This window comes from Saccopteryx leptura, chromosome 6 (genome assembly GCF_036850995.1).
Source record: "Saccopteryx leptura isolate mSacLep1 chromosome 6, mSacLep1_pri_phased_curated, whole genome shotgun sequence".
In the NCBI taxonomy this organism is placed as follows: domain Eukaryota; kingdom Metazoa; phylum Chordata; class Mammalia; order Chiroptera; family Emballonuridae; genus Saccopteryx; species Saccopteryx leptura.
Window position 1 is genome coordinate 75,631,015 of NC_089508.1, and position 26,746 is coordinate 75,657,760.

Here is a 26,746-nt window from a genome sequence, read left to right on the forward strand (position 1 = left end):
TCAAAGCATTTACATGAATTAAAAAGAAACACAAATGTTTATACCTTGTGATTCTATATCTTATTAGGTGGAATGTTTCTTTTAACCTAAAGTTAAACTCTGGGGAGGCAAACTGCAAAATATACTAGATATACCTCATCTTCTTTTAATAGAACACCAGACTACACATTTCAAGGTATTCTCTTAGCATCTTAAAAAAGGTATTCTTTCTTACAATTGAGACATAACTAATTCTACTACTTCCTCTATAGCAGTGGTTCTCAATCTTTCTAATGCCGTGGCCCCGCAATACAGTTCCTCATGTTGCGATGACCCCAAACCAAAAACTAATTTTGGTGGCTACTTCATAACTGTAATTTTGCTACAGTTATGATTCGGAATGTAAATACCTGATATGCATTTTGTATTTTCCGATGGCTTTAGGCGACCCCGCCGGGGTCACGACCCACAGGTTGAGAACCGCTGCTCTATAGCATAAATTTTGATCATTCTGTTTTACTTACTTCAGTAAAATAACTAAGCCAATTCTATGTTTTCCTTCTCTATTTGTCTTCACATTAGATTAAATATTATATGGCCAAACCTGCCACATCAACTCCTAACATAAAAACCTACCTACAAAATCTTTTTCAGTTTCTTCAGTACCTTGTACATCAAATCTAAACTACCCATAATCAGTTTAAAATTTTTCTTTGTCTTCCTACTAATCCTCAAAACAGGAGTATACATGCTAATTAAGATTTAAAATAATGCTTTTCCTAGCCTGACCAGGCAGAGGCGCAGTGGTCAGAGTGTCAACCTAGGTCGCTGATGATCCAGGTTTGAAACCCGGAGGTTGCCAGCTTGAGCATGGGATCATAGATGTGATCTCATGGTTGCTGGCTTGAGCACCAAGGTATTACTTGAGCAAGAGGTCACTGACTAGGCTGAAGGCCCCCTCCCATCAAGGTACACATGAGAAAGCAATCAATGAACTAAATAAAGTGCCACAACAAGTTGATGCTTCCCCTCTCTCCCGTCCTATCTGTCTCTCTCTCTAAAAAATAAAAACAATAAAATAAAATAAAATAATGCTTTTCCTTAAGAAAAATTCTTTATGAGAACTAAACTATATTTTTAATTTTGGGTACTAGTGTAACAAAAGCTAAATAATGTTTTCCAACATTATAAAACAAGACATTCAGTTTTCACAGTTCTTTTGGTACCCTAAAATATAAATTTTTAAATCATACCAAAACAGTACATTAAAGGGTTTTTTAGTCAGCATTAAGATAAGTTTAAGTCTATTAATAAGTAGTCATTGATATTAGAGAATACACAAAATCAAGAATAGAAAAAGAGCCCTGGCCGATTGGCTCAGTAGTAGAGCATCAGCCTGGCATGCAGGAGTCCCGGGTTCGATTCCTGGCCAGGGCACACAGGAAAAGCACCCATCTGCTTCTCCACCCCTCCCTTTCTCCGTCTCTCTCTTCCCCTCCCACAGCCAGGGCTCCATTGGAGCAAAAGTTGGCCCGGGCGCTGAGGATGGCTCTGTGGCCTCTGCCTCAGGTGCTAGAATGGCTTTGGTTGCAACAGAACAACGCCCCAGATGGGCAGAGCATCGCCCCCTGGTGAGTGTGCTGGGTGGATCCCAGTCGGGCGCATGCGGGAGTCTGTCTGACTGCCTCCCCATTTCCAACTTCAGAAAAATACAAAAAAAAAAAAAAAAAAAAGAATAGAAAAAGAAATATGGCCTTGCATAAGGTTAACTTATTGAGACCTAAATTATATCTGGTCCTTCAAGGAAACACAATCCTGACCCAATAGAAGGTAAAACCAAGGCATTAAATGAAATTGGAATTTACTGGTAGATTTTAAAAGGTACCAGACACTAACCAAGCTAAGGACACTAGTATTAGTCTGTGCTTAAAATAAAAGACATGTTTAAAGTAAATGTGAAAGTCTCTTCAGTCACGTATATTCTTTTAGGTATTCTGGCATATTATTTTAAAAGAATAATTTAACTCATTTATTTTTCTTACATCTACAAATAACATACTTACCAGGTCTAAAACTAGGGAAAATTCTGGTGTGCTTCTTGTTTTTAATGGAAGAGCAGGTTTCCTATTTAGCTGTTCTTCTGTCAGTGGTGGAACATGTTTGATGAAATAATAGCTATAAACCAAATTTTAAGAAAGTTTCAACATTTCTACTTTTTTATAAATATAAGACATATTACTAAATCCAGCCCGTCTTTAAATCTTTAATTAAATAATGTACATTTAAAGTAGTAAACCAAACATGCAAAACATGTAATAAAACTGAAAATATACAAATTAGTATTTCAGTAACCCAGTAAAAGTATTAACCCTTGGAGTAGTACAAACGTTCATGTATGTCCTCATGCCTCCTGAGCATCCAGAGAACGATTGATTTATTTTAAAAATGTGTAAGGCAACATTAAAAAAAGGTAAATGTATGTTCTTCTTGTTTCCATAAATTGGTTATCAAATAAACATGATTTTATGTTAATAAAACTGTAACTCGCCTGACCAGGCGGTGCTGCAGTGGATAGAGCGTCGGACTGGGATGCCGAGGACCCAGGTTCGAGATCCCGAGGTCGCCAGATTGAGCGCGGGCTCATCTGGTTTGAGCAAAGCTCACCAGCTTGGACCCAAGGTCGCTGGCTTGAGCAAGGGGTTACTCGGTCTGCTGAAGGCCCACGGTCAAGGCACACATGAGAAAGCAATCAATGAACAACTAAAATACCACAACGAAAAACTGATGATTGATGCTTCTCATCTCTCTCCGTTCCTGTCTGTCTGTCCCTATCTATTCCTCTAATTCTCTCTGTCTCTGTTAAAAACAAAAAACTGGAACTAATTTCACTTTTTGAAAAAAAACTCACTCCCGAGTGTCAGTAAGCATGAAAAACCCACTATCAAAGGGTTAATATCTATAGGTCATATGCTCTTTGCAACATACCATCCCACTACCCCTCCACACATATAATTTCACTCTGAGCCAAGGAAGGAAAGAAAAACTAACTCACGGGTCAAATACCTCCCAGTCTTCTTCATAGGTGGCTTCTGCGTGGGCGGAGGAATAACCACTATCTGGAGTTACTGGTGCTATTTAATAAAATGAAAAAGAAAATATTATTTTTACTCACTTTATGCTTCCATGAAGTATACATTTTATTTCTTTTATGTAAGATCTGCCTGAAGCCTTATGTATTTTAGGTTAAAGACAAGACAAATAATTTCTAAACAGTATTTAAAAGCAAATTTATTAGCACATATCTCTAACTCCAGATCCAAAGGAAAAACTACCATTACAGACAAATGGCAAGCTTTACCATGGCTAGCAGAATAATTAGAAAATTTATTAATTAGGAAAATACACTACACAAGAATTCAATATCTAAGTGGATGGTGTTTACATACAACACTACAAAATTTTCACAGTGCTCTTACAGTAGTAACACTTTACAAAGTACCTTGTACATACAGGCAGTCAATATATGTGTGCTCATAACAGACCCCAAACTAGATTTTAACCTATGACTGATAAAGAGTCCGTATGGGGTACTTGAACCTCTTGAAGACTTATGAAAAAATGCTGTATGTACATTTTTACAGGAATCTCAAGGCTATATATGATTTTAAATAGTTGAGAAATGCTGCTCTACATAGAAATCATTGATTTAGAAGACACATTTTATTTTTAGTGTACAAGCAACTTAAAATAATCAAGAAGTGCCCTGGCTGGTGGCTCAATGGTAAGAGTATCAGCCCGACCGTGTGGCTGTCCCAGATTCAATTTCCAGAGGGCACACAGAACTGACCATCTGCTTTTCCACTCCTCCCCCTACCCGCTCTCTCTCTCTCTCTCTCTTCCCCTCCTGTAGACATGGCTTGATTGGTTTGAGTGCATCGGACCAGGGAATTGAGGATGGCTCCATGGAGCCTCTGCCTCAGGCACTAAATATAGCTCAGTTGTGAGCATCAGCCCTAGATTAAGGGTGGGGGGGAGAGGTATTGCTGGGTGGATCCTGGTCAGAGCGCCTGCAGGAACCTGTCTATCTCCCATCCTCTCACTTGGAAAAGAAGAATCAATCAATTAATAAATCAAATAATCAAGAAGCAATTCTATATTCCCTGACAAATAATCTGTTCTATGTTTAAGCTAAAATAATATCAACTGATAAAGCTTTTTTTAAGGTAATAATTACAATTTAAATTCAAGGAGAGGGAAAAGATAACTTAAAAACTAAGCAGGTGGCCCTGGCCGGTTGGCTCAGCGGTAGAGGGTCGGCCTGGCGTGCGGGGGACCCGGGTCCGATTCCCGGCCAGGGCACATAGGCGAAGCGCCCATTTGCTTCTCCACCCACCCCCCTTCCTCTCTGTCTCTCTCTTCCCCTCCCGCAGCCAAGGCTCCATTGGAGCAAAGATGGCCCGGGCGCTGGGGATGGCTCCTTGGCCTCTGCCCCAGGCGCTAGAGTGGCTCTGGTCGCAACAGAGCGACGCCCCGGAGGGGCAGAGCATCACCCCCTGGTGGGCAGAGCATCGCCCCTGGTGGGCGTGCCGGGTGGATCCCGGTCGGGCACATGCGGGAGTCGGTCTGACTGTCTCTCCCCGTTTCCAGCTTCAAGAAAAATACAAAAAAAAAAAAAAACTAAGCAGGTAATATCTAACAGATTCTAGATATTAAATGTTTGTGCCCACTCCCCCAATTTCATACATTGAAAACTAATCTTCAATGTGATGGTATTAGGATGTGGAGCCTTTGGAAGGTCATGAGGATGATGGAGCCCTTGTGACTGGACTTTGTGCCCTTCAGAAAGCTCACATAGCTTCCACCATGTGAGGACATAGTAAGAAAACAGCTATTTTATGAACCAAAAGCACATCTTCACCATACACTGATGCTGTTGACACTTTAACTTGGATTTCCCAGCCTCCTGAGCTGTGAGAATTAAATTTTGTTATAGAACCTGGAAAGGACTAAGACACTGGAACTCCATAAAAATTGTTGTAATTTTTGCAACAACTTTATGCCAACTAAACAGTTCATTACCATAGGGGAAAAAGGAAAGACATATCTTCCAATCACTTCTGTTTTAAATTTCTATTAACCTCAGAGAAAGGGAAAAAGGAATATTTGAGTGCCTTCATGCTAAGCACTTTTTTTTTTTGCTAAGTACTCTTCATATTTCATCTCTTTTATCCACAAAACCCTGAATTATTATTACCATTTTAAAGCTCAGAAAACAGTCTCAGCAAGCTTAAATAAATTATCCAAAGTCACAGAGCTAAATGAATAGTAGAGCCAGCCTCCTTCCTTCTTGTTTTAGGCTACTTAGTTCTTGAAGTTAGGGAAAAGTAATAAGTTTGTCTCTTATACTCATCTTTTAAGATCAGCGACAATTTTACTTCTATTGTTTAATGATCCTTCCAATCAGAATAACTGCAATGTGCCAGCTCATTATGTTGCCCACTTATTTATTTATTTATTTTTTACAGAGGCAGAGATAGACAGGGACAGACAAGCAGGAACAGAGAGAGATGAGAAGCATCAATCATCAGTTTCTCGTTGCGCGTTGCGACTTCTTAGTTGTTCATTGATTGCTTTCTCACATGTGCCTTGACCGCGGGCCTTCAGCAGACTGAGTAACCCCCTGCTGGAGCCAGCGACCTTGGGTCCAAGCTGGCGAGCTCTTTGCTCAAGCCAGATGAGCCCGCGCTCAAGCTGGCGACCTCGGGGTCTCGAACCTGGGTCCTTCCGCATCCCAGTCCAACGCTCTATCCACTGCGCCACCACCTGGTCAGGCCACTTATTTTTTTTTATTTAATTTTCAACCTTGGCTGGTTGGCTCAGTGGCAGAGCATCAGCCCAGCATGTGGATGCCCCGGGTTCAATTCCCAGTTAGGGCACACAGGAGAAGCAACCATCTGCTTCTCCACCCTTCCACCTCTTTCTCTCTCTCTTTCTTTCTCTCTCTCTCTCTCTCCCTCCCTCCCTCCCTCTCCCACAGCCATGGCTAGATTGATTTGAGTGCCTAGGCCCCAGGCGTTGAAGATGGCTCTGTGGAGGCTCCATGGAGCCTCTGACTCAAAAGCTAAAAATAGCTTGGTTGCGAGCATAGCCCCAGATGGGCAGAGCATTGGCTCCAGATGGGAGTAGCTGGGTGGATCCCAGTTGGGGCACATGTGGATATCTGTCTCTATCTCTTGAAAAAAGAAGAAAAAAAATATATTTAAAAAGAAATATATTTTTCTTTTTTTTTTTTTTTTTTAAAGATTTTATTTATTCATTATAGAGAGGGGAGAGAGAGAGAGAGAGAGAAGGGGGGAGGAGCAGAAAGTGCCTTGACCAGGCAAGCCCGTATGTGCCTTGACCAGGCAAGCCCAGGGTTTTTGAACCGGCAACCTCAGCGTTTCCAGATTGACACTTTATCCACTGTGCCACCACAGGCCAGGCGAAATATATTTTTCAATTACAGTTGACATATAATATTAGTTCAGGTACACAACATAATGATTAGATATTTATATAATATATCATATGAAATAAGATAAGTCTAATACCCATCTGACACCATACATAGTTATTACAGTGTTGCTGACTATATTCCCTATGCTGTGCTTTATATCCCGTGACTATTTTAATAACTGGCAATCTGTACCTCTTAATCCCTTTCATCTTTTCCACTATCCCTCCAAATCCCCTCCTATCCGGCAACTACTCTGTTCTCTGTAATCCAGAATTTGTTTGTTCATTTACTTTGTTTTTTAGAGTCCACATATAAATGAATCTGTCTTAGTTCACTGAGCATAATGCATCTCTAGGTTCATCTATATTGCTACAAATGTCAAGATTTCATTTTTTATTATGTCCATTGCTCAGTTATTTAAATAGCACTCACCACACTGTATAGTGATTTTTATGTATACTTTGTTCATCAATTAGACCATGTACTCTTCAGGGCCAAGGAACATATCTTACTCATCTTTATAAACAGTGCCCATCACAAAAAAAAAGTATTCAATAAATGTTAGGAGAATAAATAAATGAGACAACTGGAGTAAGTCTTACTTTTCACCCTCTAGAAACCCCTAAGGCAGTGGTTCTCAACCTTTCTAATGCCGTGACCCCGCAATACAGTTCCTCATGTTGCGGTGACCCCAAACCAAAAACTAATTTTGGTGGCTACTTCATAACTGTAATTTTGCTACAGTTGTGATTCGGAATGTAAATACCTGATATGCATTATGTATTTTCCGATGGCTTTAGGCGACCCCGCTATGGTCGCGACCCACAGGTTGAGAACCACTGCCCTAAGGTTAGAGAAATCTTTCTCCATCTTCACAATTGTCAGAAGAACATCATTCTACTTCCTTATATATACCAAATTATATTTCTTAACCAATACATATGGACTAGGCTCTCTCAAACACCTGGCACCATAAGTTAAAAAGAAAAAAATTAAATAAAAAAAATTAAATCTATCATAGAAGTCTAAGATCTTCACCCTCTGAGCAAAGATGGCTATCCTCAATTTTATTTCTGCTTTTATTCGTGATGAAACATAACATCAATTTCATCTTTAAGCCTTGTTTGTCTATCCATCACAACCCCTCAGAGGTAAATAAATTATAAGCTAATATGTTTCTACATTTCCATGACAACTGTCTCAGGAACCCAACAATTATGTTAAGCCTGTATAAGAATGGGAATTAGACTCCAAAGTTTGGGTACAGAAAGAGATCCAGGAACAGAAGCCTATTCTGGGGGAATGTCATCTCTGTATGAAACTAACTCTAGGTAGGAACTTCAGACCTAAGGTCTAAGACTGTTGACAATTATAATAATTACATTCATAAAATGAGTTTATATTTTCCAAGTTGTGTTAAATTTCTTCAAGTAGTAAGACTGGTACAAATAATTAAACTGTAAAATACACTGCTCACAAAAATTAGGGGATATTTTATAGCTTCATATTCATTTTGAAATATCCCCGAATTTTTGTGAGCAGTGTATTAATAGGGAGAAAGGTTTATTTCCAATTTTAATTTTCTTAACGTTAAGAAAGAAAAACTTATGTATTTAACCTGCATACTTAAGAAAATGTTGGCCCTGACCAGTTGGCTCAGTGGTAGAGCATTGGCCTGGCGTGCGGAAGTCCCAGGTTCGATTCCCAGCCAGGGCACACAGGAGAGGCGCCCATCTGCTTCTCCACCCCTCCCCCTCTCCTTCCTCTCTGTCTCTCTCTTCCCCTCCCGCAGCCGAGGCTCCACTGGAGCAAAAGATGGCCCGGGCGCTGGGGATGGCTCCTTGGCCTCTGCCCCAGGCGCTAGAGTGGCTCTGATCGTGACAGAGCGAAGCTCCGGATGGGCAGAGCATCACCCCCTGGTGGGCGTGCCGGGTGGATCCCGGTCGGGCGCATGCGGGAGTCTGTCTGACTGCCTCCCTGTTTCCAGCTTCAGAAAAATACAAAAAAAAAAAAATACAAAAAAAAAAAGAAAATGTATAAAATACTGTAGTTTTATAAACTATACTTGACAATGCATAAGACAAGACATTTTCTTCACCTGTAAGGGGAGGGATATCACGATTAACTGTTTCTTCTGCTTCTTCTAAACCATTATTTATTGATGGCCTCACTTGCACTGCTTGATTAGAGTAAGCTGCTCCATTAGTTGATGTGGTAGTACTGGTAGTGATCTCATCCACCTGTTCCATATCAAGTTGTTTTACTATCTCTTCAGCTTCCACAGCCTGTCCTGGGGAATCGGATCCTGATGTTCCTGAAATCATGAGTCAATGAACTCACAATCATCATTTAAAAACTCACAGCGAGTGGGAGAATAAAGCATGTTGTTTAAGGGTCCAAATTTACAATAACCCCTAAATATCTAATGTATAGTCCAATAAATATAGTTAATACTATAGTACAATCATCAAACTTGCTAAGAAACTAGGACTGAATTATTCCAACCAATGAAAAGAAGGTAATTATGGAACAACATAGCAATGCTAATTATCGCTATAATAGCTATCATATTACAATGTATAAATGTACCAAGTCAACATGTTGTACTTTAAATTTATACAATGTTATATGTCAAATATATTTCAATAAAAATTAAAACCCATAAATATTTAGAAAAATTAAATACAACAGAAACAAAGCTGAGGATACCATTGTTTAGTGAGTTTCTTTCAGACATTTCAAGCCATGAGGAATAAAGAGACTATTATAAGCTTGAGTAGTATATTTGTAAATAAGGTTTTTTATTTTTTAAGTTATTTATTTATTTACTTTACTGAGGAAGGAGAAAGAAAAAGAGAAACAGAGCTAAGGGGGGAGGAGCAGGAAGCATCAACTCCCGTATGTGCCTTGACCGGGCAAGTCCGGGGTTTTGAACCGGCAACCTCAGCATTCTAGATCAACGCTTTATCCACTGTGCCACCACAGGTCAGGCTGTAAATAAGGTTTTTAAGAGTGTTTAAATAGTTTAGAAACACCCATTTATAATCAGTCATAATTTAGAACTTTATTTTTTATTGAGATATAACTGACATATAACACTGTCTCTTTTTTTAATTTTATTTATCAACTTTGAGAGAGAGAGGAGAGAGAGGGAGAGAAAGAGGAGGGAGAAATGGGAAGCATCAACTTGTAGTAGTTGCTTCCTATATGTGCCTTGACCAGGCAAGCCCAGGGATTTGAACCAGCAACCTCAGAGTTCCAAATCGACGCTTTATTCACTGCACCACCACAGATCAGACACTGTAAGTTTCTAGTGTATAGATTGATTTATATATGATTACCAACTTCTGTTAGCTAACACCTCTATCCTACAACATAATTATTTCTTTTTTGTAACTAGAACATTTAAGATCTATTCTCTTAGCAACTCTGAAGTATATGATACAGTATTGTTGACTATAAAATTTCTTCACATTAAAGCAAGTATCTTTTATTAAGTGCTTACGATGTCTTAGGTATTATATATATTCATTATCCTCAAACAGCTCCTGATCTTTTTAGTACTAAGAATCCTAGCCATTGCGGGCAGTTGGGATTCTTAAAACAGAGCTAATTGTTCCCCTAACCATGGGGACACCTTTTTATTCAGACATAAGAACAAATTCTCAACAAGATTCCATCTTATTAAATCTGATATTAGTTTCCTCATTATACACAGCCATCATCTAGCTGTGCCGCCCAATTCTTCTTCCATTATGGAATGACACCAAACTTTTTCCATTTTTTAATGACATCCTCCAGAAGTCATTGTTTTCTATTTTGTCTGACCAAGTGGTAGCACAGAGGATAGAGCATAGACCTGGGATGCTGAGGACCTAGGTTTGAAACCCCAAGGTCACCGGCTTGAGCATGGGATCATAGACATGATCCCATGGTTGCTGGTTTGAGCTCAAGATCACTGGCTTGAACAAGGGGTCGCTGACTCAGCTGGAGTTCCCTAGTCAAGGCATGTATGAGAAAGCAATCAATGAACAACTAAAGTGCTGTAACTATGAATTGATGCTTCTCATTTCTCTCACTTCCTGACTGTCTTTGTCTCTCTCCTGTGAAAATAAGAAAAAGAAAGAAACCTTCTTAAGATTCTTTTGCAAAAGTATTATATAACGAAAACCATCAATTCATTTGAATTAGGGTAGTTTTACTATTTGTCTACAATGAAGATTCCTAAGGGGCAAAAAAATCAAGCAAATGATGATAAAAATAAACTGTGTTACAAAAAATGTACTACTTTCAATTCACTAAAAATATTTTTAAAATTCTATTTTATTAAACTCAAATACTAAAAATGCTTCTAGATTCTTTCCTGTACACACTGTAAGTATTACAGAAGTCAAACCAACAACCAAAAAATCAAACTTTCCCTCCAGCCCAAAGTTTATCATCCATCTTTTCAGATAGTAAAAGTTCATTCACTTCAATAGAATTAAACATATTCTATATTTATTTCAGTCACTTAAAAAAAAAACAACCTTTTAGGACCTGCATATTTTTTAACAAGGCTAAAAACAAACACAAGATGCTGACAAATATGCCACTAAAATCAAATAGGTCTTTTAAAAACTAAGAAAACCATAAACTTTTTAAACACTAATTACAGTTAATGATTCATACTTACCATTTTTATTTGCTGGTGAAAAAAAGTTGAAGACAGGAGAAAATATGGTCCCCAATAATGTAGTCCTAGGAGGACTGCCAGAAGAGTTATCTTCTAATTTTCCATTTTGTTTTACATGTTGATTTGTCTTTTCATAACTACCAGCTTCTAAGAAAGAAAGGGGAAAAAAGTTGCAAACTAGAAAACATGACTTTCAGAAATCTGTTCTAAACAATTCATTGTAAAAACTATTTTTCCCCTCAAAATATTTCATGAATAGTAACTGTCATTAATATTAAGAAAGATCATTATTTAAAGATATCTTGAGGTAAATCACATGTAAGCCAAATGATCTTATTACAAATTTATTTATAATACTTTATAAATCCTAAAATTCAATGAGTTTTTCAGAGTACAGTTGACCCTTGAACATACATTTGAACTATGTTGGTCCACTTAAACTTGGATTTTTTTCAATAAATACACAGCTGGCCCTCTGTATCCCCAGATTTCACACCCACAGATTCAATAGTTTTTATTATATACTATAATATTGAAAATAATATTTTCAGTCTGTGGTTGGGCGTCCAGATACAGAGGGCCAACTGTATGCACTATTCTATGCCATTTAATGTAAGGGACCTGACAATCGGAAGATTTTGTATCTATGCGGGTCCCAGAACCATCCCCTGTAGATACTGAGGGACAATTAAAGTTTTGGGGAGTCAAAAGTTTCTCTGAATTTTCAACTGTGCAGGGTGTTGGCACCCCAACCACCGTGTTGTTCAAGGGTCAACTATAAATTTATATACTATACATTTACATCCAGAATTATACAGACTGAAAGCCTTCAAACTAACACAGGGTAATAGAGAATGAAATAAACTATAAATAAAGCAAGTTTCGATATCAAAAACACAAATGCAAACTTTTGTCTTTCTTTACATTTTGGGATGCTACCTACTTCACAAAACCCTACCTCCAGTCTATTGCTAATGAATAATAACAACATAGCTCTATTGAAGCAAAACACTATGTAGGAGCAATGTCAAAAATTACTTATGGATATCAAGGCACCACTTCAAATGGTTAGAAAGAATAACCAGCCAGAACAAGTGGTGGCACTGTGAGTAGTGTTGAACTGGGATGCGGGGGACCCAGGTTCGAAACTCCAAGGTCATTCAGCTTGAGCATAGGGTCACTGGCTTGAGTGTGGGATCATAGACATGACACCATGGTTGCTGGCTTGAGCCCAAAGGTCACTGGCCTGAAGCCCAAGGTTGCTGGTTTGAGCAAGGGGTTACTTGCTCTGCTGTAGCCCCCTGGTCAAGGCACATGAGAAAGAAATAAAATAACTAAGGAAACTAAGGAGCCGCAACGAAGAATTGATGCTTCTCATCTCTCTCCCTTCCTGTCTGTCTGTCCCTTTCTATCCCTCTCTCTATCTCTGTCACACAAAAAAAGGGGGGGGGGAATAACCAGTTTTCTTTTTCTTTTCTAAGTGGGGCGGGAGGAGATCTGCCACATGAGCTCTGATTGGGATCTACCCGGCAACCCCGTCTGGGGCTGATGTTCAAATCAGCCAAGATATACTCAGCACCTAAGGCCTACACTAGGACCAACAGAGCTATCCTCACTGCCAGGGGCTGACACTTGAACCAATCAAGCCACTGGCTGCAAGAAAGGAAGAGAGAGAGAAGGGGAAGAGGATGGAGGAAGAAGCAGATGGTCACTTCTCCCATGTGCCCTGATCTGGGATTGAATCCTGGATGTCTGTGTACCAGGCTGATGCTCTTATCCACTGCGCCACTACCTGGTCAGGCTGTTTCTTATGAATAAAAAATTTTCCATGGGTTTTTGAAAAATATTTAAAAAACAAATTCAAACAAATTATTTTCATTAATCATCCTAGACCTACCACAACCTTACTATCTACCTCCTTTCTTTCCTTCTTTGCTGTATAGCTCTTTTAACTTATTACGTTGTCCCATTTTTCCCAACTGGTCAATTCCAACAATAGATATACATCACTGCATTGAGAGGAAAAAGCTAAGAAATAATATTGTTGCATTTAAAATAGCATTTGTTAAAAGGCAGTATTCTATGCTCTTAAGTGTTATTCTTTAGAGATTTCTCTGCTTGTCCTTGTTTTTCTCCTTTTTTGACTTTGAGGCATTTGAATAGGGTTTATCAACAGCAACATTATTGACCTTTGGGCTGAATAATTCTTTGTTGTGGGAAGATGGCCTGCAGGTATTTAGCAACATCCCCTCAATAGGCTGTTTTGAGTATTCCCTCAAAAAGGTCTCCAGATACTGACAAATGTTGCCTGGGAGGACAAAACCACCTCTAGTTGAAAAAAAATTGGCCTGAGTGATCCAACCCCATTCTGAGCTCTGAAATTCCATGACCAAGAAACAAATTCTTTGTACATATTAAGTACCTATTTCAAATTTGTATATATACAAATTAAGTCACAACTATACTGCTCACAAAAATTAGAGGATATTTAAAGATTTTTTATTTATTCATTTTAGAAAGGAGAGAAGGGGAGAGAGGGAGAGAGAGGGAGAGAGAGGATAGAGAAGGGGGGAGGAGCAGAAAGCATCAACTCCCATATGTGCCTTGACCGGGCAAGCCCAGAGTTTTGAACCAGTGACCTCAGCGTTCCAGGCTAACACTCCATCCACTGCGCCACGACAGGCCAGGCAGAGGATATTTAAAAATGAATTGTGAGCAGTATATTATTGCTTTAAGAAATAAATTTATTTGAAGTAAAAAATGTTGCTCCATATACCTTTTCATGCTAAACAGTATAAAGCTAACTGTTCTGCCTGTCATTTTAATTCATCAAAGCAGATTTATATTAAGGTAAATTTTTATTTCATTTCATGCTACTAATATTTAATACAAAGGAGATTAAAAATAACAAAGCAGAAATTGATTAAAGTAGATTTTTAAAAACAAAATAAACATACTGGGTGAGATTTCTGCCTACACCTAATAAAGCAATTATCTAAGTATTAACAAACCTCCATTTACTTGACTTTTCCGTCTTACTCGAGATATCTGTTTGTTAGGTTTTCCTCCTGCTCTTGGTGTTGATGTGATCAGATTATTATCTATATCACGTTCAATTCTACTCCGTTTTGAAGGATTTTCTCTCTCTTCCTTAAGATATAAAAGGAAAAACAGTCATTGAATAATCATTCTGCTTTATAGGTTACACTTTCAAAATGATAAAATATGATATGCACCCCGATCATATTCACTGCATCATTTACAATCGCCAACAAATGGAAACAACCTAAATGGTTCATCAATTGATGAATAAAGAAAATGTGTCATAATATGCAACGCAATATTATTCACTCATAAAAAAATAATAAAATCTTGCCATTTGCAAAAACATGGATGGACTTTGAGGGCATTATACTAAATAAATAAAGTAAGTCAGACAGAGGAGGACCAATACTATATGAACTCACTTATACGTGGAAACTAAAAGTTAAAAAAACAAATAAAATCTAGCTCATAGATAGAGATAGACCACTGGTTGCCAAAGATAGGGGTGGGATGGGAGGAGAAATGAGTGAAGGGAGTCAAGAGGTACAAATTCTAGTAATAAAATAAAAAATCTTCAATATATAAAGTACAGCATGGTGGATATATACTATATTGCATATCTGTTAGTTAATAGTTAATAATACTATATTGCATATCTGAGAGTGGGTAAAAGAATAAATCTTTAAAGTTCTTATAAGAAAATAAAACCTCTGGAACTATGTATGGTAAGGAATGTTAACTAGACTTTACTGTGATGGTCATTTCACAGTACCTACAAATATCAAATCATTTCATTGTATAGCTGAAACCATGTAATGTTGTATGTCAATTCTACCTCAAAAATAAAAAGGACAAAATATGGTATGATCTACTTTCTCACTTTTAAAATACAGGAGAAACAAAATAGAATATCTAATGTTGGTAAAAAACAGAAAAATTTTGAGTGTCATAAGAGTATTTATTAATGCAGTTACAATACACAAGTATAATTACAGCATCTTCACAATTCAGATCCTTTCCCAGGATCCACTAAATTTCCATGTGATTGAAATACTGAATTGTATAATGTGCTCTAAATTTTTAGCAATTTTCACTTATTCCTAGAACTGCCTAAAAGAACAGAAGTTGGCCTGACCAGGAGGTGGCGCAGTGGATAGAGCATCAGACTGTGACGCGAAAGACACAGGTTGGAGATCCCAAGGTCCTTGGCTTGAGCACAGGCTCATTCGGCTAAGTGAAGGCTCATCAGCTTGAGCATGGGATCACAGATATGACCCCCAAGGTCACTGGCTTGAGCTAGGGGTCACTTGCTCTGCTGTAGCCCCCAGGCAAGGCACACATAAGAAAGCAATCAATGAACAACTAAGTGCCACAACAAAGAATTGACACTTCCCATCTCTCTCCCTTCCTGTCTGTCTGTCCGTATTGGTCTCTCTCTCTTTCTTTCTGTCAAAAAAAAGAAAGAATAATTTCAATCATATACAATAGGTAATGCTGTAAAGAGAGTATCTAACTACTTTGGGACAGAATGGTATAGGAGAAAGAGCTTAAGTATCCCTGTCAAATGCACCTGGGTTTAAATCTCAGCACTATTGCTTATTGAGAGGCAGCAGTGTACAGTGGTTAAAAGTATAAGCTCTGAGACAAAAATGGTCATTTCATAATGATTAAGGGGAAGTTGAATCAAGAAGACATAACAATCCTTAATATATATGCACCAAACCAAGGAGCACCAAAATATATAAGACAGCTACTTATTGACCTTAAAACAAAAACTAACAAAAATACAATCATACTTGGAGACCTCAATACACCGCTGACGCCTCTAGATCGGTCATCCGAACAGAGAATCAATAAAGATATAGTGGCCTTAAACGAAATACTAGAACACCTGGATATGATAGACATCTACAGGACACTTCATCCCAAAGCGACAGAGTATACATTTTTCTCTACTGTACATGGAACATTCTCAAGAATTGACCATATGTTGGGCCACAAAGACAATATCAGCAAATTTAGAAAAACTGAAATTGTACCAAGCATATTCTCTGATCATAAAGCCTTGAAACTAGAATTCAACTGCAAAAAAGAGGGGGAAAAACCCACAAAAATGTGGAAACTAAACAACATACTTCTAAAAAATGAATGGGTCAAAGAAGAAATAAGCGCAGAGATCAAAAGATATATACAGACAAATGAAAATGAAAATACGACATATCAGAATCTCTGGGATGCAGCAAAAGCAGTAATAAGAGGAAAGTTCATATCACTTCAGGCCTATATGAACAAACAAGAGAGAGCCCAAGTAAACCACTTAACTTCACACCTTAAGGAACTAGAAAAAGAAAAACAAAGACAACCCAAAACCAGCCGAAGAAAGGAGATAATAAAAATCAGAGCAGAAATAAATGAAATAGAGAACAGAAAAACTATAGAAAAAATCAATAAAACAAGGAGCTGGTTCTTTGAAAAGATCAACAAAATTGACAAACCCTTGGCAAGACTCACCAAGGAAAAAAGGCACAGGACTCAAATAAAATCCAAAATGAAAGAGGAGAGATCACCACAGACATCATAGATATACAAAGAATTATTGTAGAATACTATGAAAAACTATATGCCACCAAATACAACAATCTAGAAGAAATGGATAACTTCCTAGAACAATACAACCTTCCTAGACTGAGTCATGAAGAAGCAGAAAGCCTAAACAGACCAATCAGCAGGGAGGAAATAGAAAAAACTATTAAAAACCTCCCCAAAAATAAAAGTCCAGGCCAAGACGGTTATACTAATGAATTCTATCAAACATTCAAAGAAGACTTGGTTCCTATTCTACTGAAAGTCTTCCAAAAAATTGAAGAAGAAGCAATACTTCCAAACACATTTTATGAGGCCAATATAACCCTCATACCAAAACCTAGCAAGGATGGCACAAAGAAAGAAAACTACAGACCAATATCTCTAATGAATACAGATGCTAAAATACTAAACAAAATACTGGCAAACCGAATACAACAACATATTAAAAAAATAATACATCATGATCAAGTGGGATTCATCCCAGAATCTCAAGGATGGTTCAACATACGTAAAACAGTTAACGTAATACACCATATCAACAAAACAAAGAACAAAAACCACATGATCTTATCAATAGATGCAGAAAAGGCTTTTGATAAAATACAACACAATTTTATGTTTAAGACTCTCAACAAAATGGGTATAGAAGGAAAATATCTCAACATGATAAAGGCCATATATGATAAACCATCAGCCAACATCATATTAAATGACATAAAACTGAGGACTTTCCACCTTAAATCAGGAACAAGACAGGGTTGTCCACTCTCTCCACTCTTATTTAATGTGGTGCTAGAAGTTCTGGCCAGAGCAATCAGACAAGACAAAGAAATAAAAGGCATCCATATCGGAAAAGAAGAAGTAAAGGTATCACTTTTTGCTGATGATATGATCCTATACATCGAAAACCTGAAGGACTCCACAAAAAGATTATTAGAAACAATAAACCAATACAGTAAGGTCGCAGGATACAAAATTAACATACAAAAGTCCATAGCCTTTCTATATGCCAACAATGAGATATTAGAAAACGAACTCAAAAAAGTTATCCCCTTCACGATTGCAACAAAAAAAATAAAATACCTAGGAATAAACATAACAAAGAATGTAAAGGACCTATATAACGAAAACTACAAGGCATTATTAAGAGAAATAGAAAAAGACACAATGAGATGGAAAAATATTCCTTGTTCTTGGATAGGAAGAATAAATATAATTAAAATGGCCATATTACCCAAAGCAATATATAAATTTAATGCAATTCCCATCAAAATTCCTATGACATTTTTTAAAGAAATGGAACAAAAAATCATCAGATTTATATGGAAGTATAAAAAACCCCGAATAGCCAAAGCAATCCTAAGGAAAAAGAATGAAGCTGGGGGCATTACAATACCTGACTTTAAACTATATTATAGAGCCACGATAATCAAAACAGCATGGTATTGGCAGAAAAATAGACACTCAGACCAATGGAACAGAATAGAAAGCCCAGAAATAAAACCACATATATATGGTCAAATAATCTTTGATAAAGGGGCCAACAACACACAATGGAGAAAAGAAAGCCTCTTCAACAAATGGTGTTGGGAAAACTGGAAAGCCACATGCAAAAGAATGAAACTCGACTACAGCCTGTCCCCGTGTACTAAAATTAATTCAAAATGGATCAAAGACCTAAATATAAGACCTGAAACAATAAAGTACATAGAAGAAGACATAGGTACTAAACTCATGGACCTGGGTTTTAAAGAACATTTTATGAACTTGACTCCAATGGCAAGAGAAGTGAAGGCAAAGATAAATGAATGGGACTACATCAGAATAAAAAGTTTTTGCTCAGCAAGAGAAACTGATATCAAAATAAACAGACAGCCAACTAAATGGGAAATGATATTTTCAAACAACAGCTCAGATAAGGGCCTAATATCCAAAATTTACAAAGAACTCATAAAACTCAACAACAAACAAACAAACAATCCAATAAAAAAATGGGAAGAGGACATGAACAGACACTTCTCCCAGGAAGAAATACAAATGGCCAACAGATATATGAAAAGATGCTCAGCTTCATTAGTTATTAGAGAAATTCAAATCAAAACTACAATGAGATACCACCTCACCCCTGTTAGATTAGCTATTATCAACAAGACGGGTAATAGCAAATGTTGGAGAGGCTGCGGAGAAAAGGGAACTCTCATCCACTGTTGGTGGGACTGTAAAGTAGTACAACCATTATGGAGGAAAGTATGGTGGTTCCTCAAAAAACTGCAAATAGAACTACCTTATGACCCAGCAATCCCTCTACTGGGTATATACCCCAAAAACTCAGAAACATTGATATGTAAAGACACATGTAGCCCCATGTTCATTGCAGCACTGTTCACAGTGGCCAAGACATGGAAACAACCAAAAAGCCCTTCAATAGAAGACTGGATAAAGAAGATGTGGCACATATACACTATGGAATACTACTCAGCCAAAAGAAATGATGACATCAGATCATTTACAGCAAAATGGTGAGATCTTGATAACATTATACGGAGTGAAATAAGTAAATCAGAAAAAAACAAGAACTACATGAATCCATACATTGGTGGAACATAAAAACAAGACTAAGAGACATGGACAAGAGTGTGGTGGTTACCAGGGGTGGGGGGAGGGAGGACATAGGAGGGAGGGAGTGAGAGAGTTAGGGGGAGGGGGAGGGGCACAGAGAACTAGATAGAGGGTGACGGAGGACAATCTGACTATGGGCGAGGGGTATGCAACATAATTTAATGACAAGATAATCTAGACATGTTTTCTTTGAATATATGTACCCTGATTTATTAATGTCATCCCATTAACATTAATAAAAATTTATTAAAAAAAAAAGTATAAGCTCTGAAATCAATACATGGGTTTCAATTCCAGTGAAGCCACTTAACAAGAAGGTTAAGTAATGACAACAAAATCTACCACTATGAATAAGTAGCAACAGTAATTTATTTTTCTATTTATCAAACTACAGTGGTACCTTGAGATACTAATTTAATTCGTTCTGTAACCGAGTTTGTAAGTCAGTCAACTCATATATCAAACCGCCAATACTGGACCCATGCGCCAAGGCGCCAACTAGTGGTAGCTTCCCAAATCACTACTCGTATCTCAGAATTTCACTTGGATCTCAAACAAAAATACAGACCAAGTCGCAGCTCATATCTTAAAAAATTCGTATATTGGTCTGTTCATATCTCAATATACCACTGTAATAAATTTACATTGTAATGAAAATTTATCAAATAAAATAATCACAACCAAAAAACACAGGCATAGTAAACAGTGATATAATCTATTTACAATATTAATAATATCAACCATTTATAGAATGCATTAAATTTCTCAACATGCTTTCCATCTGTTTACCATATAATCAGAAAACAACTCTGATACAGACAAAACAGTTGGTCCCATTTTACTGTCTTCCTGAGTTCAGATAGGTAAATGCTTTCCTTAGATCATTCTTAAGTTGGTCCAGAGTATGAATCTGGAGTATCTGATTCCTGGTTTGCATCATTCTTTAAAAACTTTGTTTTCTCTTTAATGAAATATTACATTTTCACTGCACAAATGTTAGAATTCAGATAGACAGATCTCCTTAAGTAAAAAACGTATTAATAATATTGAGAAACTTTACCTTTTCTTTAAAATGAAAAATATGTGCCTGACCAGGTGATGGCGCAGTGGATAGAGCGTCGGACTGGGATGCAGAAGGATCCAGGTTCAAGACCCCGAGGTCACCAGCTTGAGCGCGGGCTCATCTGGTTTAAGCAAAAGCTCACCAGCTTGGACCCAAAGTCACTGGCTTGAGCAAGGGGTTACTCGGTCTGCTGAAGGCCCGCGGTCAAGGCACATATGAGAAAGCAATCAATAAACAACTAAGGTGTCACCATGAAAAATTGATGATTGATGCTTCTCATCTCTCTCTGTTCTTGTCTGTCTGTCCCTATCTATCCCTCTCTCTCACTCTCTCTCTGATTTTGTTTAAAAAAAAAAAATTAATTAATAAAATGAAAAAAATGTGAGTAAAAGAAAACTCAATCCTGACCAGGTGGTGGCACAGTGGATAGAGTATCAGCCTGGGATGCTGAGGACCCAGGTACAAAACACCAAGGTCGCTGGCTTGAGCATGGAATCATAGACATGACCCTATGGTTGCTGGCTTGAACCCAAAGGTCGCTGGCTTAAAGGTCAGCCTGAGCAAGGCGTCAATGGCTTGGCTGGATTCACCCAGTCAAGGCACATATTAGAAAGCTATCAATGACAGCTAAGGTGCCACAGAAAGTTGATGTTTCTAGTCTTTCTCCCTTACTCTCTCTCTCTCTCTCTCTCTCTTACACACACACACACACACACACACACACACACACACACAACGAAAAGAAAACGAAAACTCAAGTAAAACAAACTATGGTGAAAAAAAACCCCAAATGACTAAGTGGATCAGTTAAGTATACTAAATAATGTTTTCTTAAACGGTCATTAAATATTTTGTATGTTAATACTCTTAAAATAATAGCACATTCCCTTAAAGTGGGTTCTAGCAATAACAGATTTCTCATCTTCATGTGCTTAATATAAAACAAACTAGCCAGGGCCGGATAGCTCAGTTAGAGCATCGTCTTGAAGACCAGAGGTTGCTGGTTCAATCCCCGATCAGGGCACATACAGGATCATATTGATGTTTCTGTGTCTCCCTCCCTCTCCCTTCCTCTCTCTAGAATCAATTAAAAAAAAACAAAACAATAAAGTTTAATGATTTAAGTACAAGGTAAAACTATTACCTTGGGTGTGCTTCCTTTAATGAATTTTTTAATTGAAGACAACAAGCCGGTTTCATTCTTCGGTGGTTTTTCTCCTCCTGAAGGTAGGCTATCATCAACCTCTGAATATTTCCTCTTTGCTCTGGCAGTGCGTTGTGTTTGGATTTGATTTGTTTGCTGAGAAGCTTTCCGTGTTCTCAGCCTCATCTTTTATGGGTGCCACATGTAAAACTGTAAGAGAAAAATAACAAGGATTATTAAAATTAATCTAGCATACCCATTTTCCCCCTGCTTATATAATAAAATTTTTTTGGTTAAAAAAAGTCCAGGTCTCTAAGGGACTGAAATAAGAAATTTACATTTTAAGTGAAAGGCACTGTACTTTGAACTTTATACTATATATTATCCCAAGTAACCTTCCCAACAACTTCTGAATACTACCTATGATGAAACACCCGAGTGGGCATGTTCTTTCCACAGCACTATGCTGCCTCCACCCATGCTGACATTATCATTCACTGAATCATTCATTCACTCATTCAACAAATATTTATTAAGCACATACCACATTCAAGGCACTGGGCTAGGAAATAATTAGTAAATAGTAAACAAGATAGGTAAAGTTTTTGCCCTCTAGAACTCAAATTGTAGTGAAAAAAACCCCTCTCCGTCAATAAATCAATTCCACAAGCAGAATTCTAATAATCAACAATCATACAAGTGTAACATGAAGTTAAATCATTTCGCAGGATTGAATCTTATCATATTAATGATACTTTAAACTTTGAATCCCATTTAAAAGAAAATATAAAGCGATCTATTTGAACTCTCTCATTTTATAGATGAGAATATTAATAATTGGCAAAACTGTTCCAAGACTTAGAAGTACTGTAGTTAGAATCTGTGAAACAGAACACAAAACTACTAAACTAGGAATTAAGAGATACGAATTCTAATCCTACCTCAATCATAGTTAAGCAACAGTCACAACTCTTTTTTTTTTTCCACAACTCTTTTTTTCAATTGTATAAAGACGACATTCATCTTACCATTCTGAGGCTCAAAACTAAAAAAGAAAAGACTATAAAGTATGGAGAACAATAAAACTACTCACAACAGTGAAACCATTCACAGAAAATCTAAGCATTCTACTCCTGAAGATGTAGAAATTCCTGGCAAAGGTTAGGGTCTTTACTAATAATTAGGAGGCTTAAGAAGTTGTGTCTTTACTAATTCAACATAATGGTCACAGAATAAAAGTCAAAAACACACATATATAAAAACTTTATACTACCATACCATACCACACCACACCACACTAATTGCTGTATCTACTTGAACAACAAACAAAAAAACCCCAAAACCTCCAAACTCAAGGGATTCACCAGGAGTCCCAAAATATGTACCAAATAATTTATTCCCCATCACCAAATGATGCTCAGCTTTAACTGCTATCCCCAAATGAAATAAATATTGCCTTTTCTCCCAAAAAGTCAATGTTATTAACTTCTAAAGGGAGTTATCATTCAAGGCATGTATTATTTACTTAAAATAACCCTACTTACATTGCATAAATGTCTTAATTCCTTTTGTCTTCAGTTCAGCACTCCTTAGAAAATTCCAAAAAGTAAATTTTTCAAAAGGTTATTTTTAATCAATATATATCTTTATTATATGCGGCTTAAGTGTCTGTTTGTCGCCGATAGCTTATTGGTTACTTGCGTAACTGTACTAGCCAATGGGGTGAAGTTGCCACGGCTGAACGCAAATTGAGCGTGTCAGGGGGAAGGTGAACATTTGTTTGCATTGGCAATCATCTGTTTTACATAAAAACTACGTCTTAACGTAATTTCTTTTAAGAATGCCTCCTAGAAAATACAGCACTGAAGAGGAGAGAAAAGGAGCTAAAGCTGCACAAAAATGGCTTTCTCGACAAAAAGAAACCACTGAGCAGAGAAAGAAAAGGCTTGCTTCAGTTGCAGAGCAAATGCATCTTTCTTGGCAAAATGAGACTGATGAGCATAGAGAAACAAGGCTTGCCTCAGATGCAAGACAAAAAAGCCTGTCTTGACAAAATGAGTCCCTTGAACAAAGGCAGGAGAGAAATGCAAAAAAACGACAGAGTAATGCTGACCGAAACTCAAAAAGGATTAAAACAGTTTCAAACGGAGAAACTTTAATTTTTGAGCATTTCTCTGGTGACATGAATATTAAATGTGAACACTGTCAATCCTTAAACTTCAAGTTAGAAACTAATCGATTTGACCGTGGCAAGAAAGGATTTTCTCAATGTTGCAAGTACGGAAACATTGTAGTTCCACTAATTGAGTGTCCTCGCTGCCTGCTCTGGGTAATTCAGTTTGAATTAGCAGACACCTTTGCACAAATCATTTTAATTACAATTTATAATATCTAGAACAGCAGTCATATCGTATGACCGCTGGGCTTTCTAGTATATATATATTGGTAAGATAGAGAGAAAAGAGACAAACAGGAAGGGAGAGAGATGAGAAGCATCAACTCATAGTTGCAAAACATTAGTTGTTCATTGATTGCTTCTTCATATGTGCCTTGACTGGGGGCTCCAGCAGAGCTAGCAACCTTGGGCTCAAGCCAGTAACCATGGAGCCATATCTATAGTTAAACTCAAGCCAGTGACCCAACGCTCAAGCTGGCAACCTCCAGGTTTTGAACCTGGGACCTCAGCGTCCCAGGTCAACACTCTATCCACTGTGCCACCACCTGGTCAGGCTTATAAATAATTTTTAAAAGTCTTTATATATATTACATAACATGCTAGATCATTCTGCACAGAGAAAATTAAGAAGGTTCTAGAAAGGAGGAGAAAAAAATCCTCCGAACTCAAAAATAATCAGTAGGTATTTTCTGGAAAGCAAGACAAGAATATGTAAAGAAAAAACCTGAAATGTTAAGGGATTTTGTCCATTTAAATAGTGAGTTGTAAAAGGTATAATTTTAGCTCTGAAAGGGGTAGAACAGTCATACCCTCACAAACTTTCAAAACAAATCACTCACACGCAAGTAAAACACTACTTTTAGGCCCTGGCAGGGTAGCCCAGTTGGTTAGAACATTGTCCCCAATACTTCAAAGTTGTGGATTTGATCTCTGGTCAGGATACATAGAAAAATCAATCAATGAATGCATAAATAAATGGAGCAACAAATCAATTCTTCTCAGTCTCTGTCTCTTCCTGTCTCTCTAAAAATCAATAAATAAAACAAAAAAATTAGAAATTAAAAAGCAAACTAAATCTAAAACAAGTGAAAGGAAGGAAATAAAATCAGAAATAAACCAAACAGCTAATTTAAAAGAAAAATAACAAAATCAATGAAGCTCAAAAGCTGGTTCTTTAAAAATATCAAAAAAATGGACAAACTTTTAGACTAGCCAAAAAAAAAAAAAAGAGAGAAGACTCAACCTATTATAATCAAGAATGAAAGAAGGGAAATTATTAACACCAACCTTGGCCTTAGATGGTAGCTCAACAGATAGAGTATTGGCATGGCACATGGACATCCTTGGTTTGATTCCCAGTCAGGCACACAAGAGAAGTGATCATCTGCTTCTCTTCCCTGCCCCTTTCCTCCTCCTCTCCCTAGCCCAGTGGTTCTCAAACTTTTTGAAGTTGGGGCGCATTTAAAATCCTACAAAATATTGTAGGTGCACTATATACAAATTTCTGAGAAATATGTTCTAATAATTAAGTCAAATATTAAAGAAAAAATATAAAGTCCAAGCGTTCTTTTATGGTAATTTAAAAAATACGACAAAATTAAATTTATTCTGACATTAAAAAACATTTTTAAACTAAAATTTTAACATCACAGGCTATGAAATAGTAAATGAAAAGGAGAATTAACAAAAGACTGTTGAAATAACATACAACCTCCCTAGCCAATAGCTAACAGCCACATCAGCTTCTGTATAATGCTTGCTCAGCCTAGATAGCCACACTATAAAAAGGAGCCATTTTAGAAGCTCAGGCCTGCAGTGCTCCCTTGCGTGGGTTGCCTGCAGTCCCTGCGCAGGTTTGCGGGGCTGCAGTGCTCCCTTGCGTGGGTTGCCTGCAGTCCCTGCGCAGGTTTACGGGGATGCAGTGCTCCCTTGCGTGGGTTGCCTGCAGTCCCTGCGCAGGTTTGCAATAAAACTTATAAAATTCACTTTGGGTCTGCTGTGGTTTGTCTCCTGGGATGTAACACCGTGAACCAGCACAGCTAGTAATTCCAGGTCCCGAGTGGGAATTGTGTGGAATTAAGAAAATACGGGATCGGGAGGACCCTGTAATTGCTGTTGGCAAGAACAAACTGCACCCAAAAGCCCCATCTTGCTTTATTTATACGAAAAAGTGAGGCCATTAACAGATCTTAACTTTACACCAAACAAAGGATAGAAGAAACTTGCCTCCAGTCTTTCTGGGGAACATGGGGGTAGTGTAAACAATCCATCACCACAGCTTAACAGCCTTTTGCAACCTAATCAGGCAAGTGAGGTGGGGGGTTGTGCAGACTGTCAGCTTACAGCCAATTCCCCACACCTCTGTACCCCCAAAATCTAAATTCCAAAAACCCTGTTCGTTTTTTGGTCCCCAACAGACATATATTTCTCTGGAATACCATAGGGAGCACCTGGAAATCTTCTAGGGTGCACCGGTGTACAGTGACACACACTTTGAGAACCACTGCCCTAGCCCTTTCCTTCTTCTCTCCCTCTTCCTCTCCCAGAGTCAATGGCTCAATTGGTTGGAGTGTGGCCCCGGGCACTAAGGATGGCTTGGTTCCTCCAAACAGGTCAGCCTCCGGTGCTAAAAATACTTGCCAGGTGGATCCCAGTCTGGGCCCGAATGGTAGTCTGCCTCATACAGACTCCTCTTCCCTCCTATCTCTCCTCCTCTCACCTAAAACAACAAGCCCTGGCTGGTTGGCTCAGTGGTAGAGCATCAGCCTGGCGTGCGGAAGTCCTGGGTTCGATTCCCAGCCGGGGCACACAGAAGAAGCACCCATATGCTTCTCTACCCCTCCCTCACTCCTTCCTCTCTTTCTCTCTCTTCCCTTCCCGCAGCCAAGGCTCCATTGGAGCAAAGATGACCTCTGCCTCAGGCGCTAGAGCATCGCCCCCCGGTGGGTGTGCCGGGTGGATCC

General features: G+C 38.0%; 1 protein-coding gene across 4 annotated transcripts in view; it reads right to left on the bottom strand.

Annotated features, from left to right (window-relative positions):
• CTDSPL2 (CTD small phosphatase like 2) overlaps positions 1 to 26,746 on the bottom strand; it is a 91,514-nt gene that overhangs the window by 23,870 nt on the left and 40,898 nt on the right. For 3 of the 4 annotated variants that reach the window (XM_066388311.1, XM_066388312.1, XM_066388310.1), the window contains 6 exons: positions 21,608 to 21,817; positions 14,162 to 14,300; positions 11,151 to 11,297; positions 8,574 to 8,789; positions 3,032 to 3,110; positions 2,043 to 2,154 (listed from right to left, as the gene is read on the bottom strand). In XM_066388311.1, the coding sequence (XP_066244408.1) occupies positions 2,043 to 2,154; positions 3,032 to 3,110; positions 8,574 to 8,789; positions 11,151 to 11,297; positions 14,162 to 14,300; positions 21,608 to 21,793 (879 nt within the window). In that variant the 5' untranslated portion in view covers positions 21,794 to 21,817. The remainder of the gene's footprint in view (positions 1 to 2,042; positions 2,155 to 3,031; positions 3,111 to 8,573; positions 8,790 to 11,150; positions 11,298 to 14,161; positions 14,301 to 21,607; positions 21,818 to 26,746) is intronic. The other variant, XM_066388313.1, reaches the window with a different exon arrangement.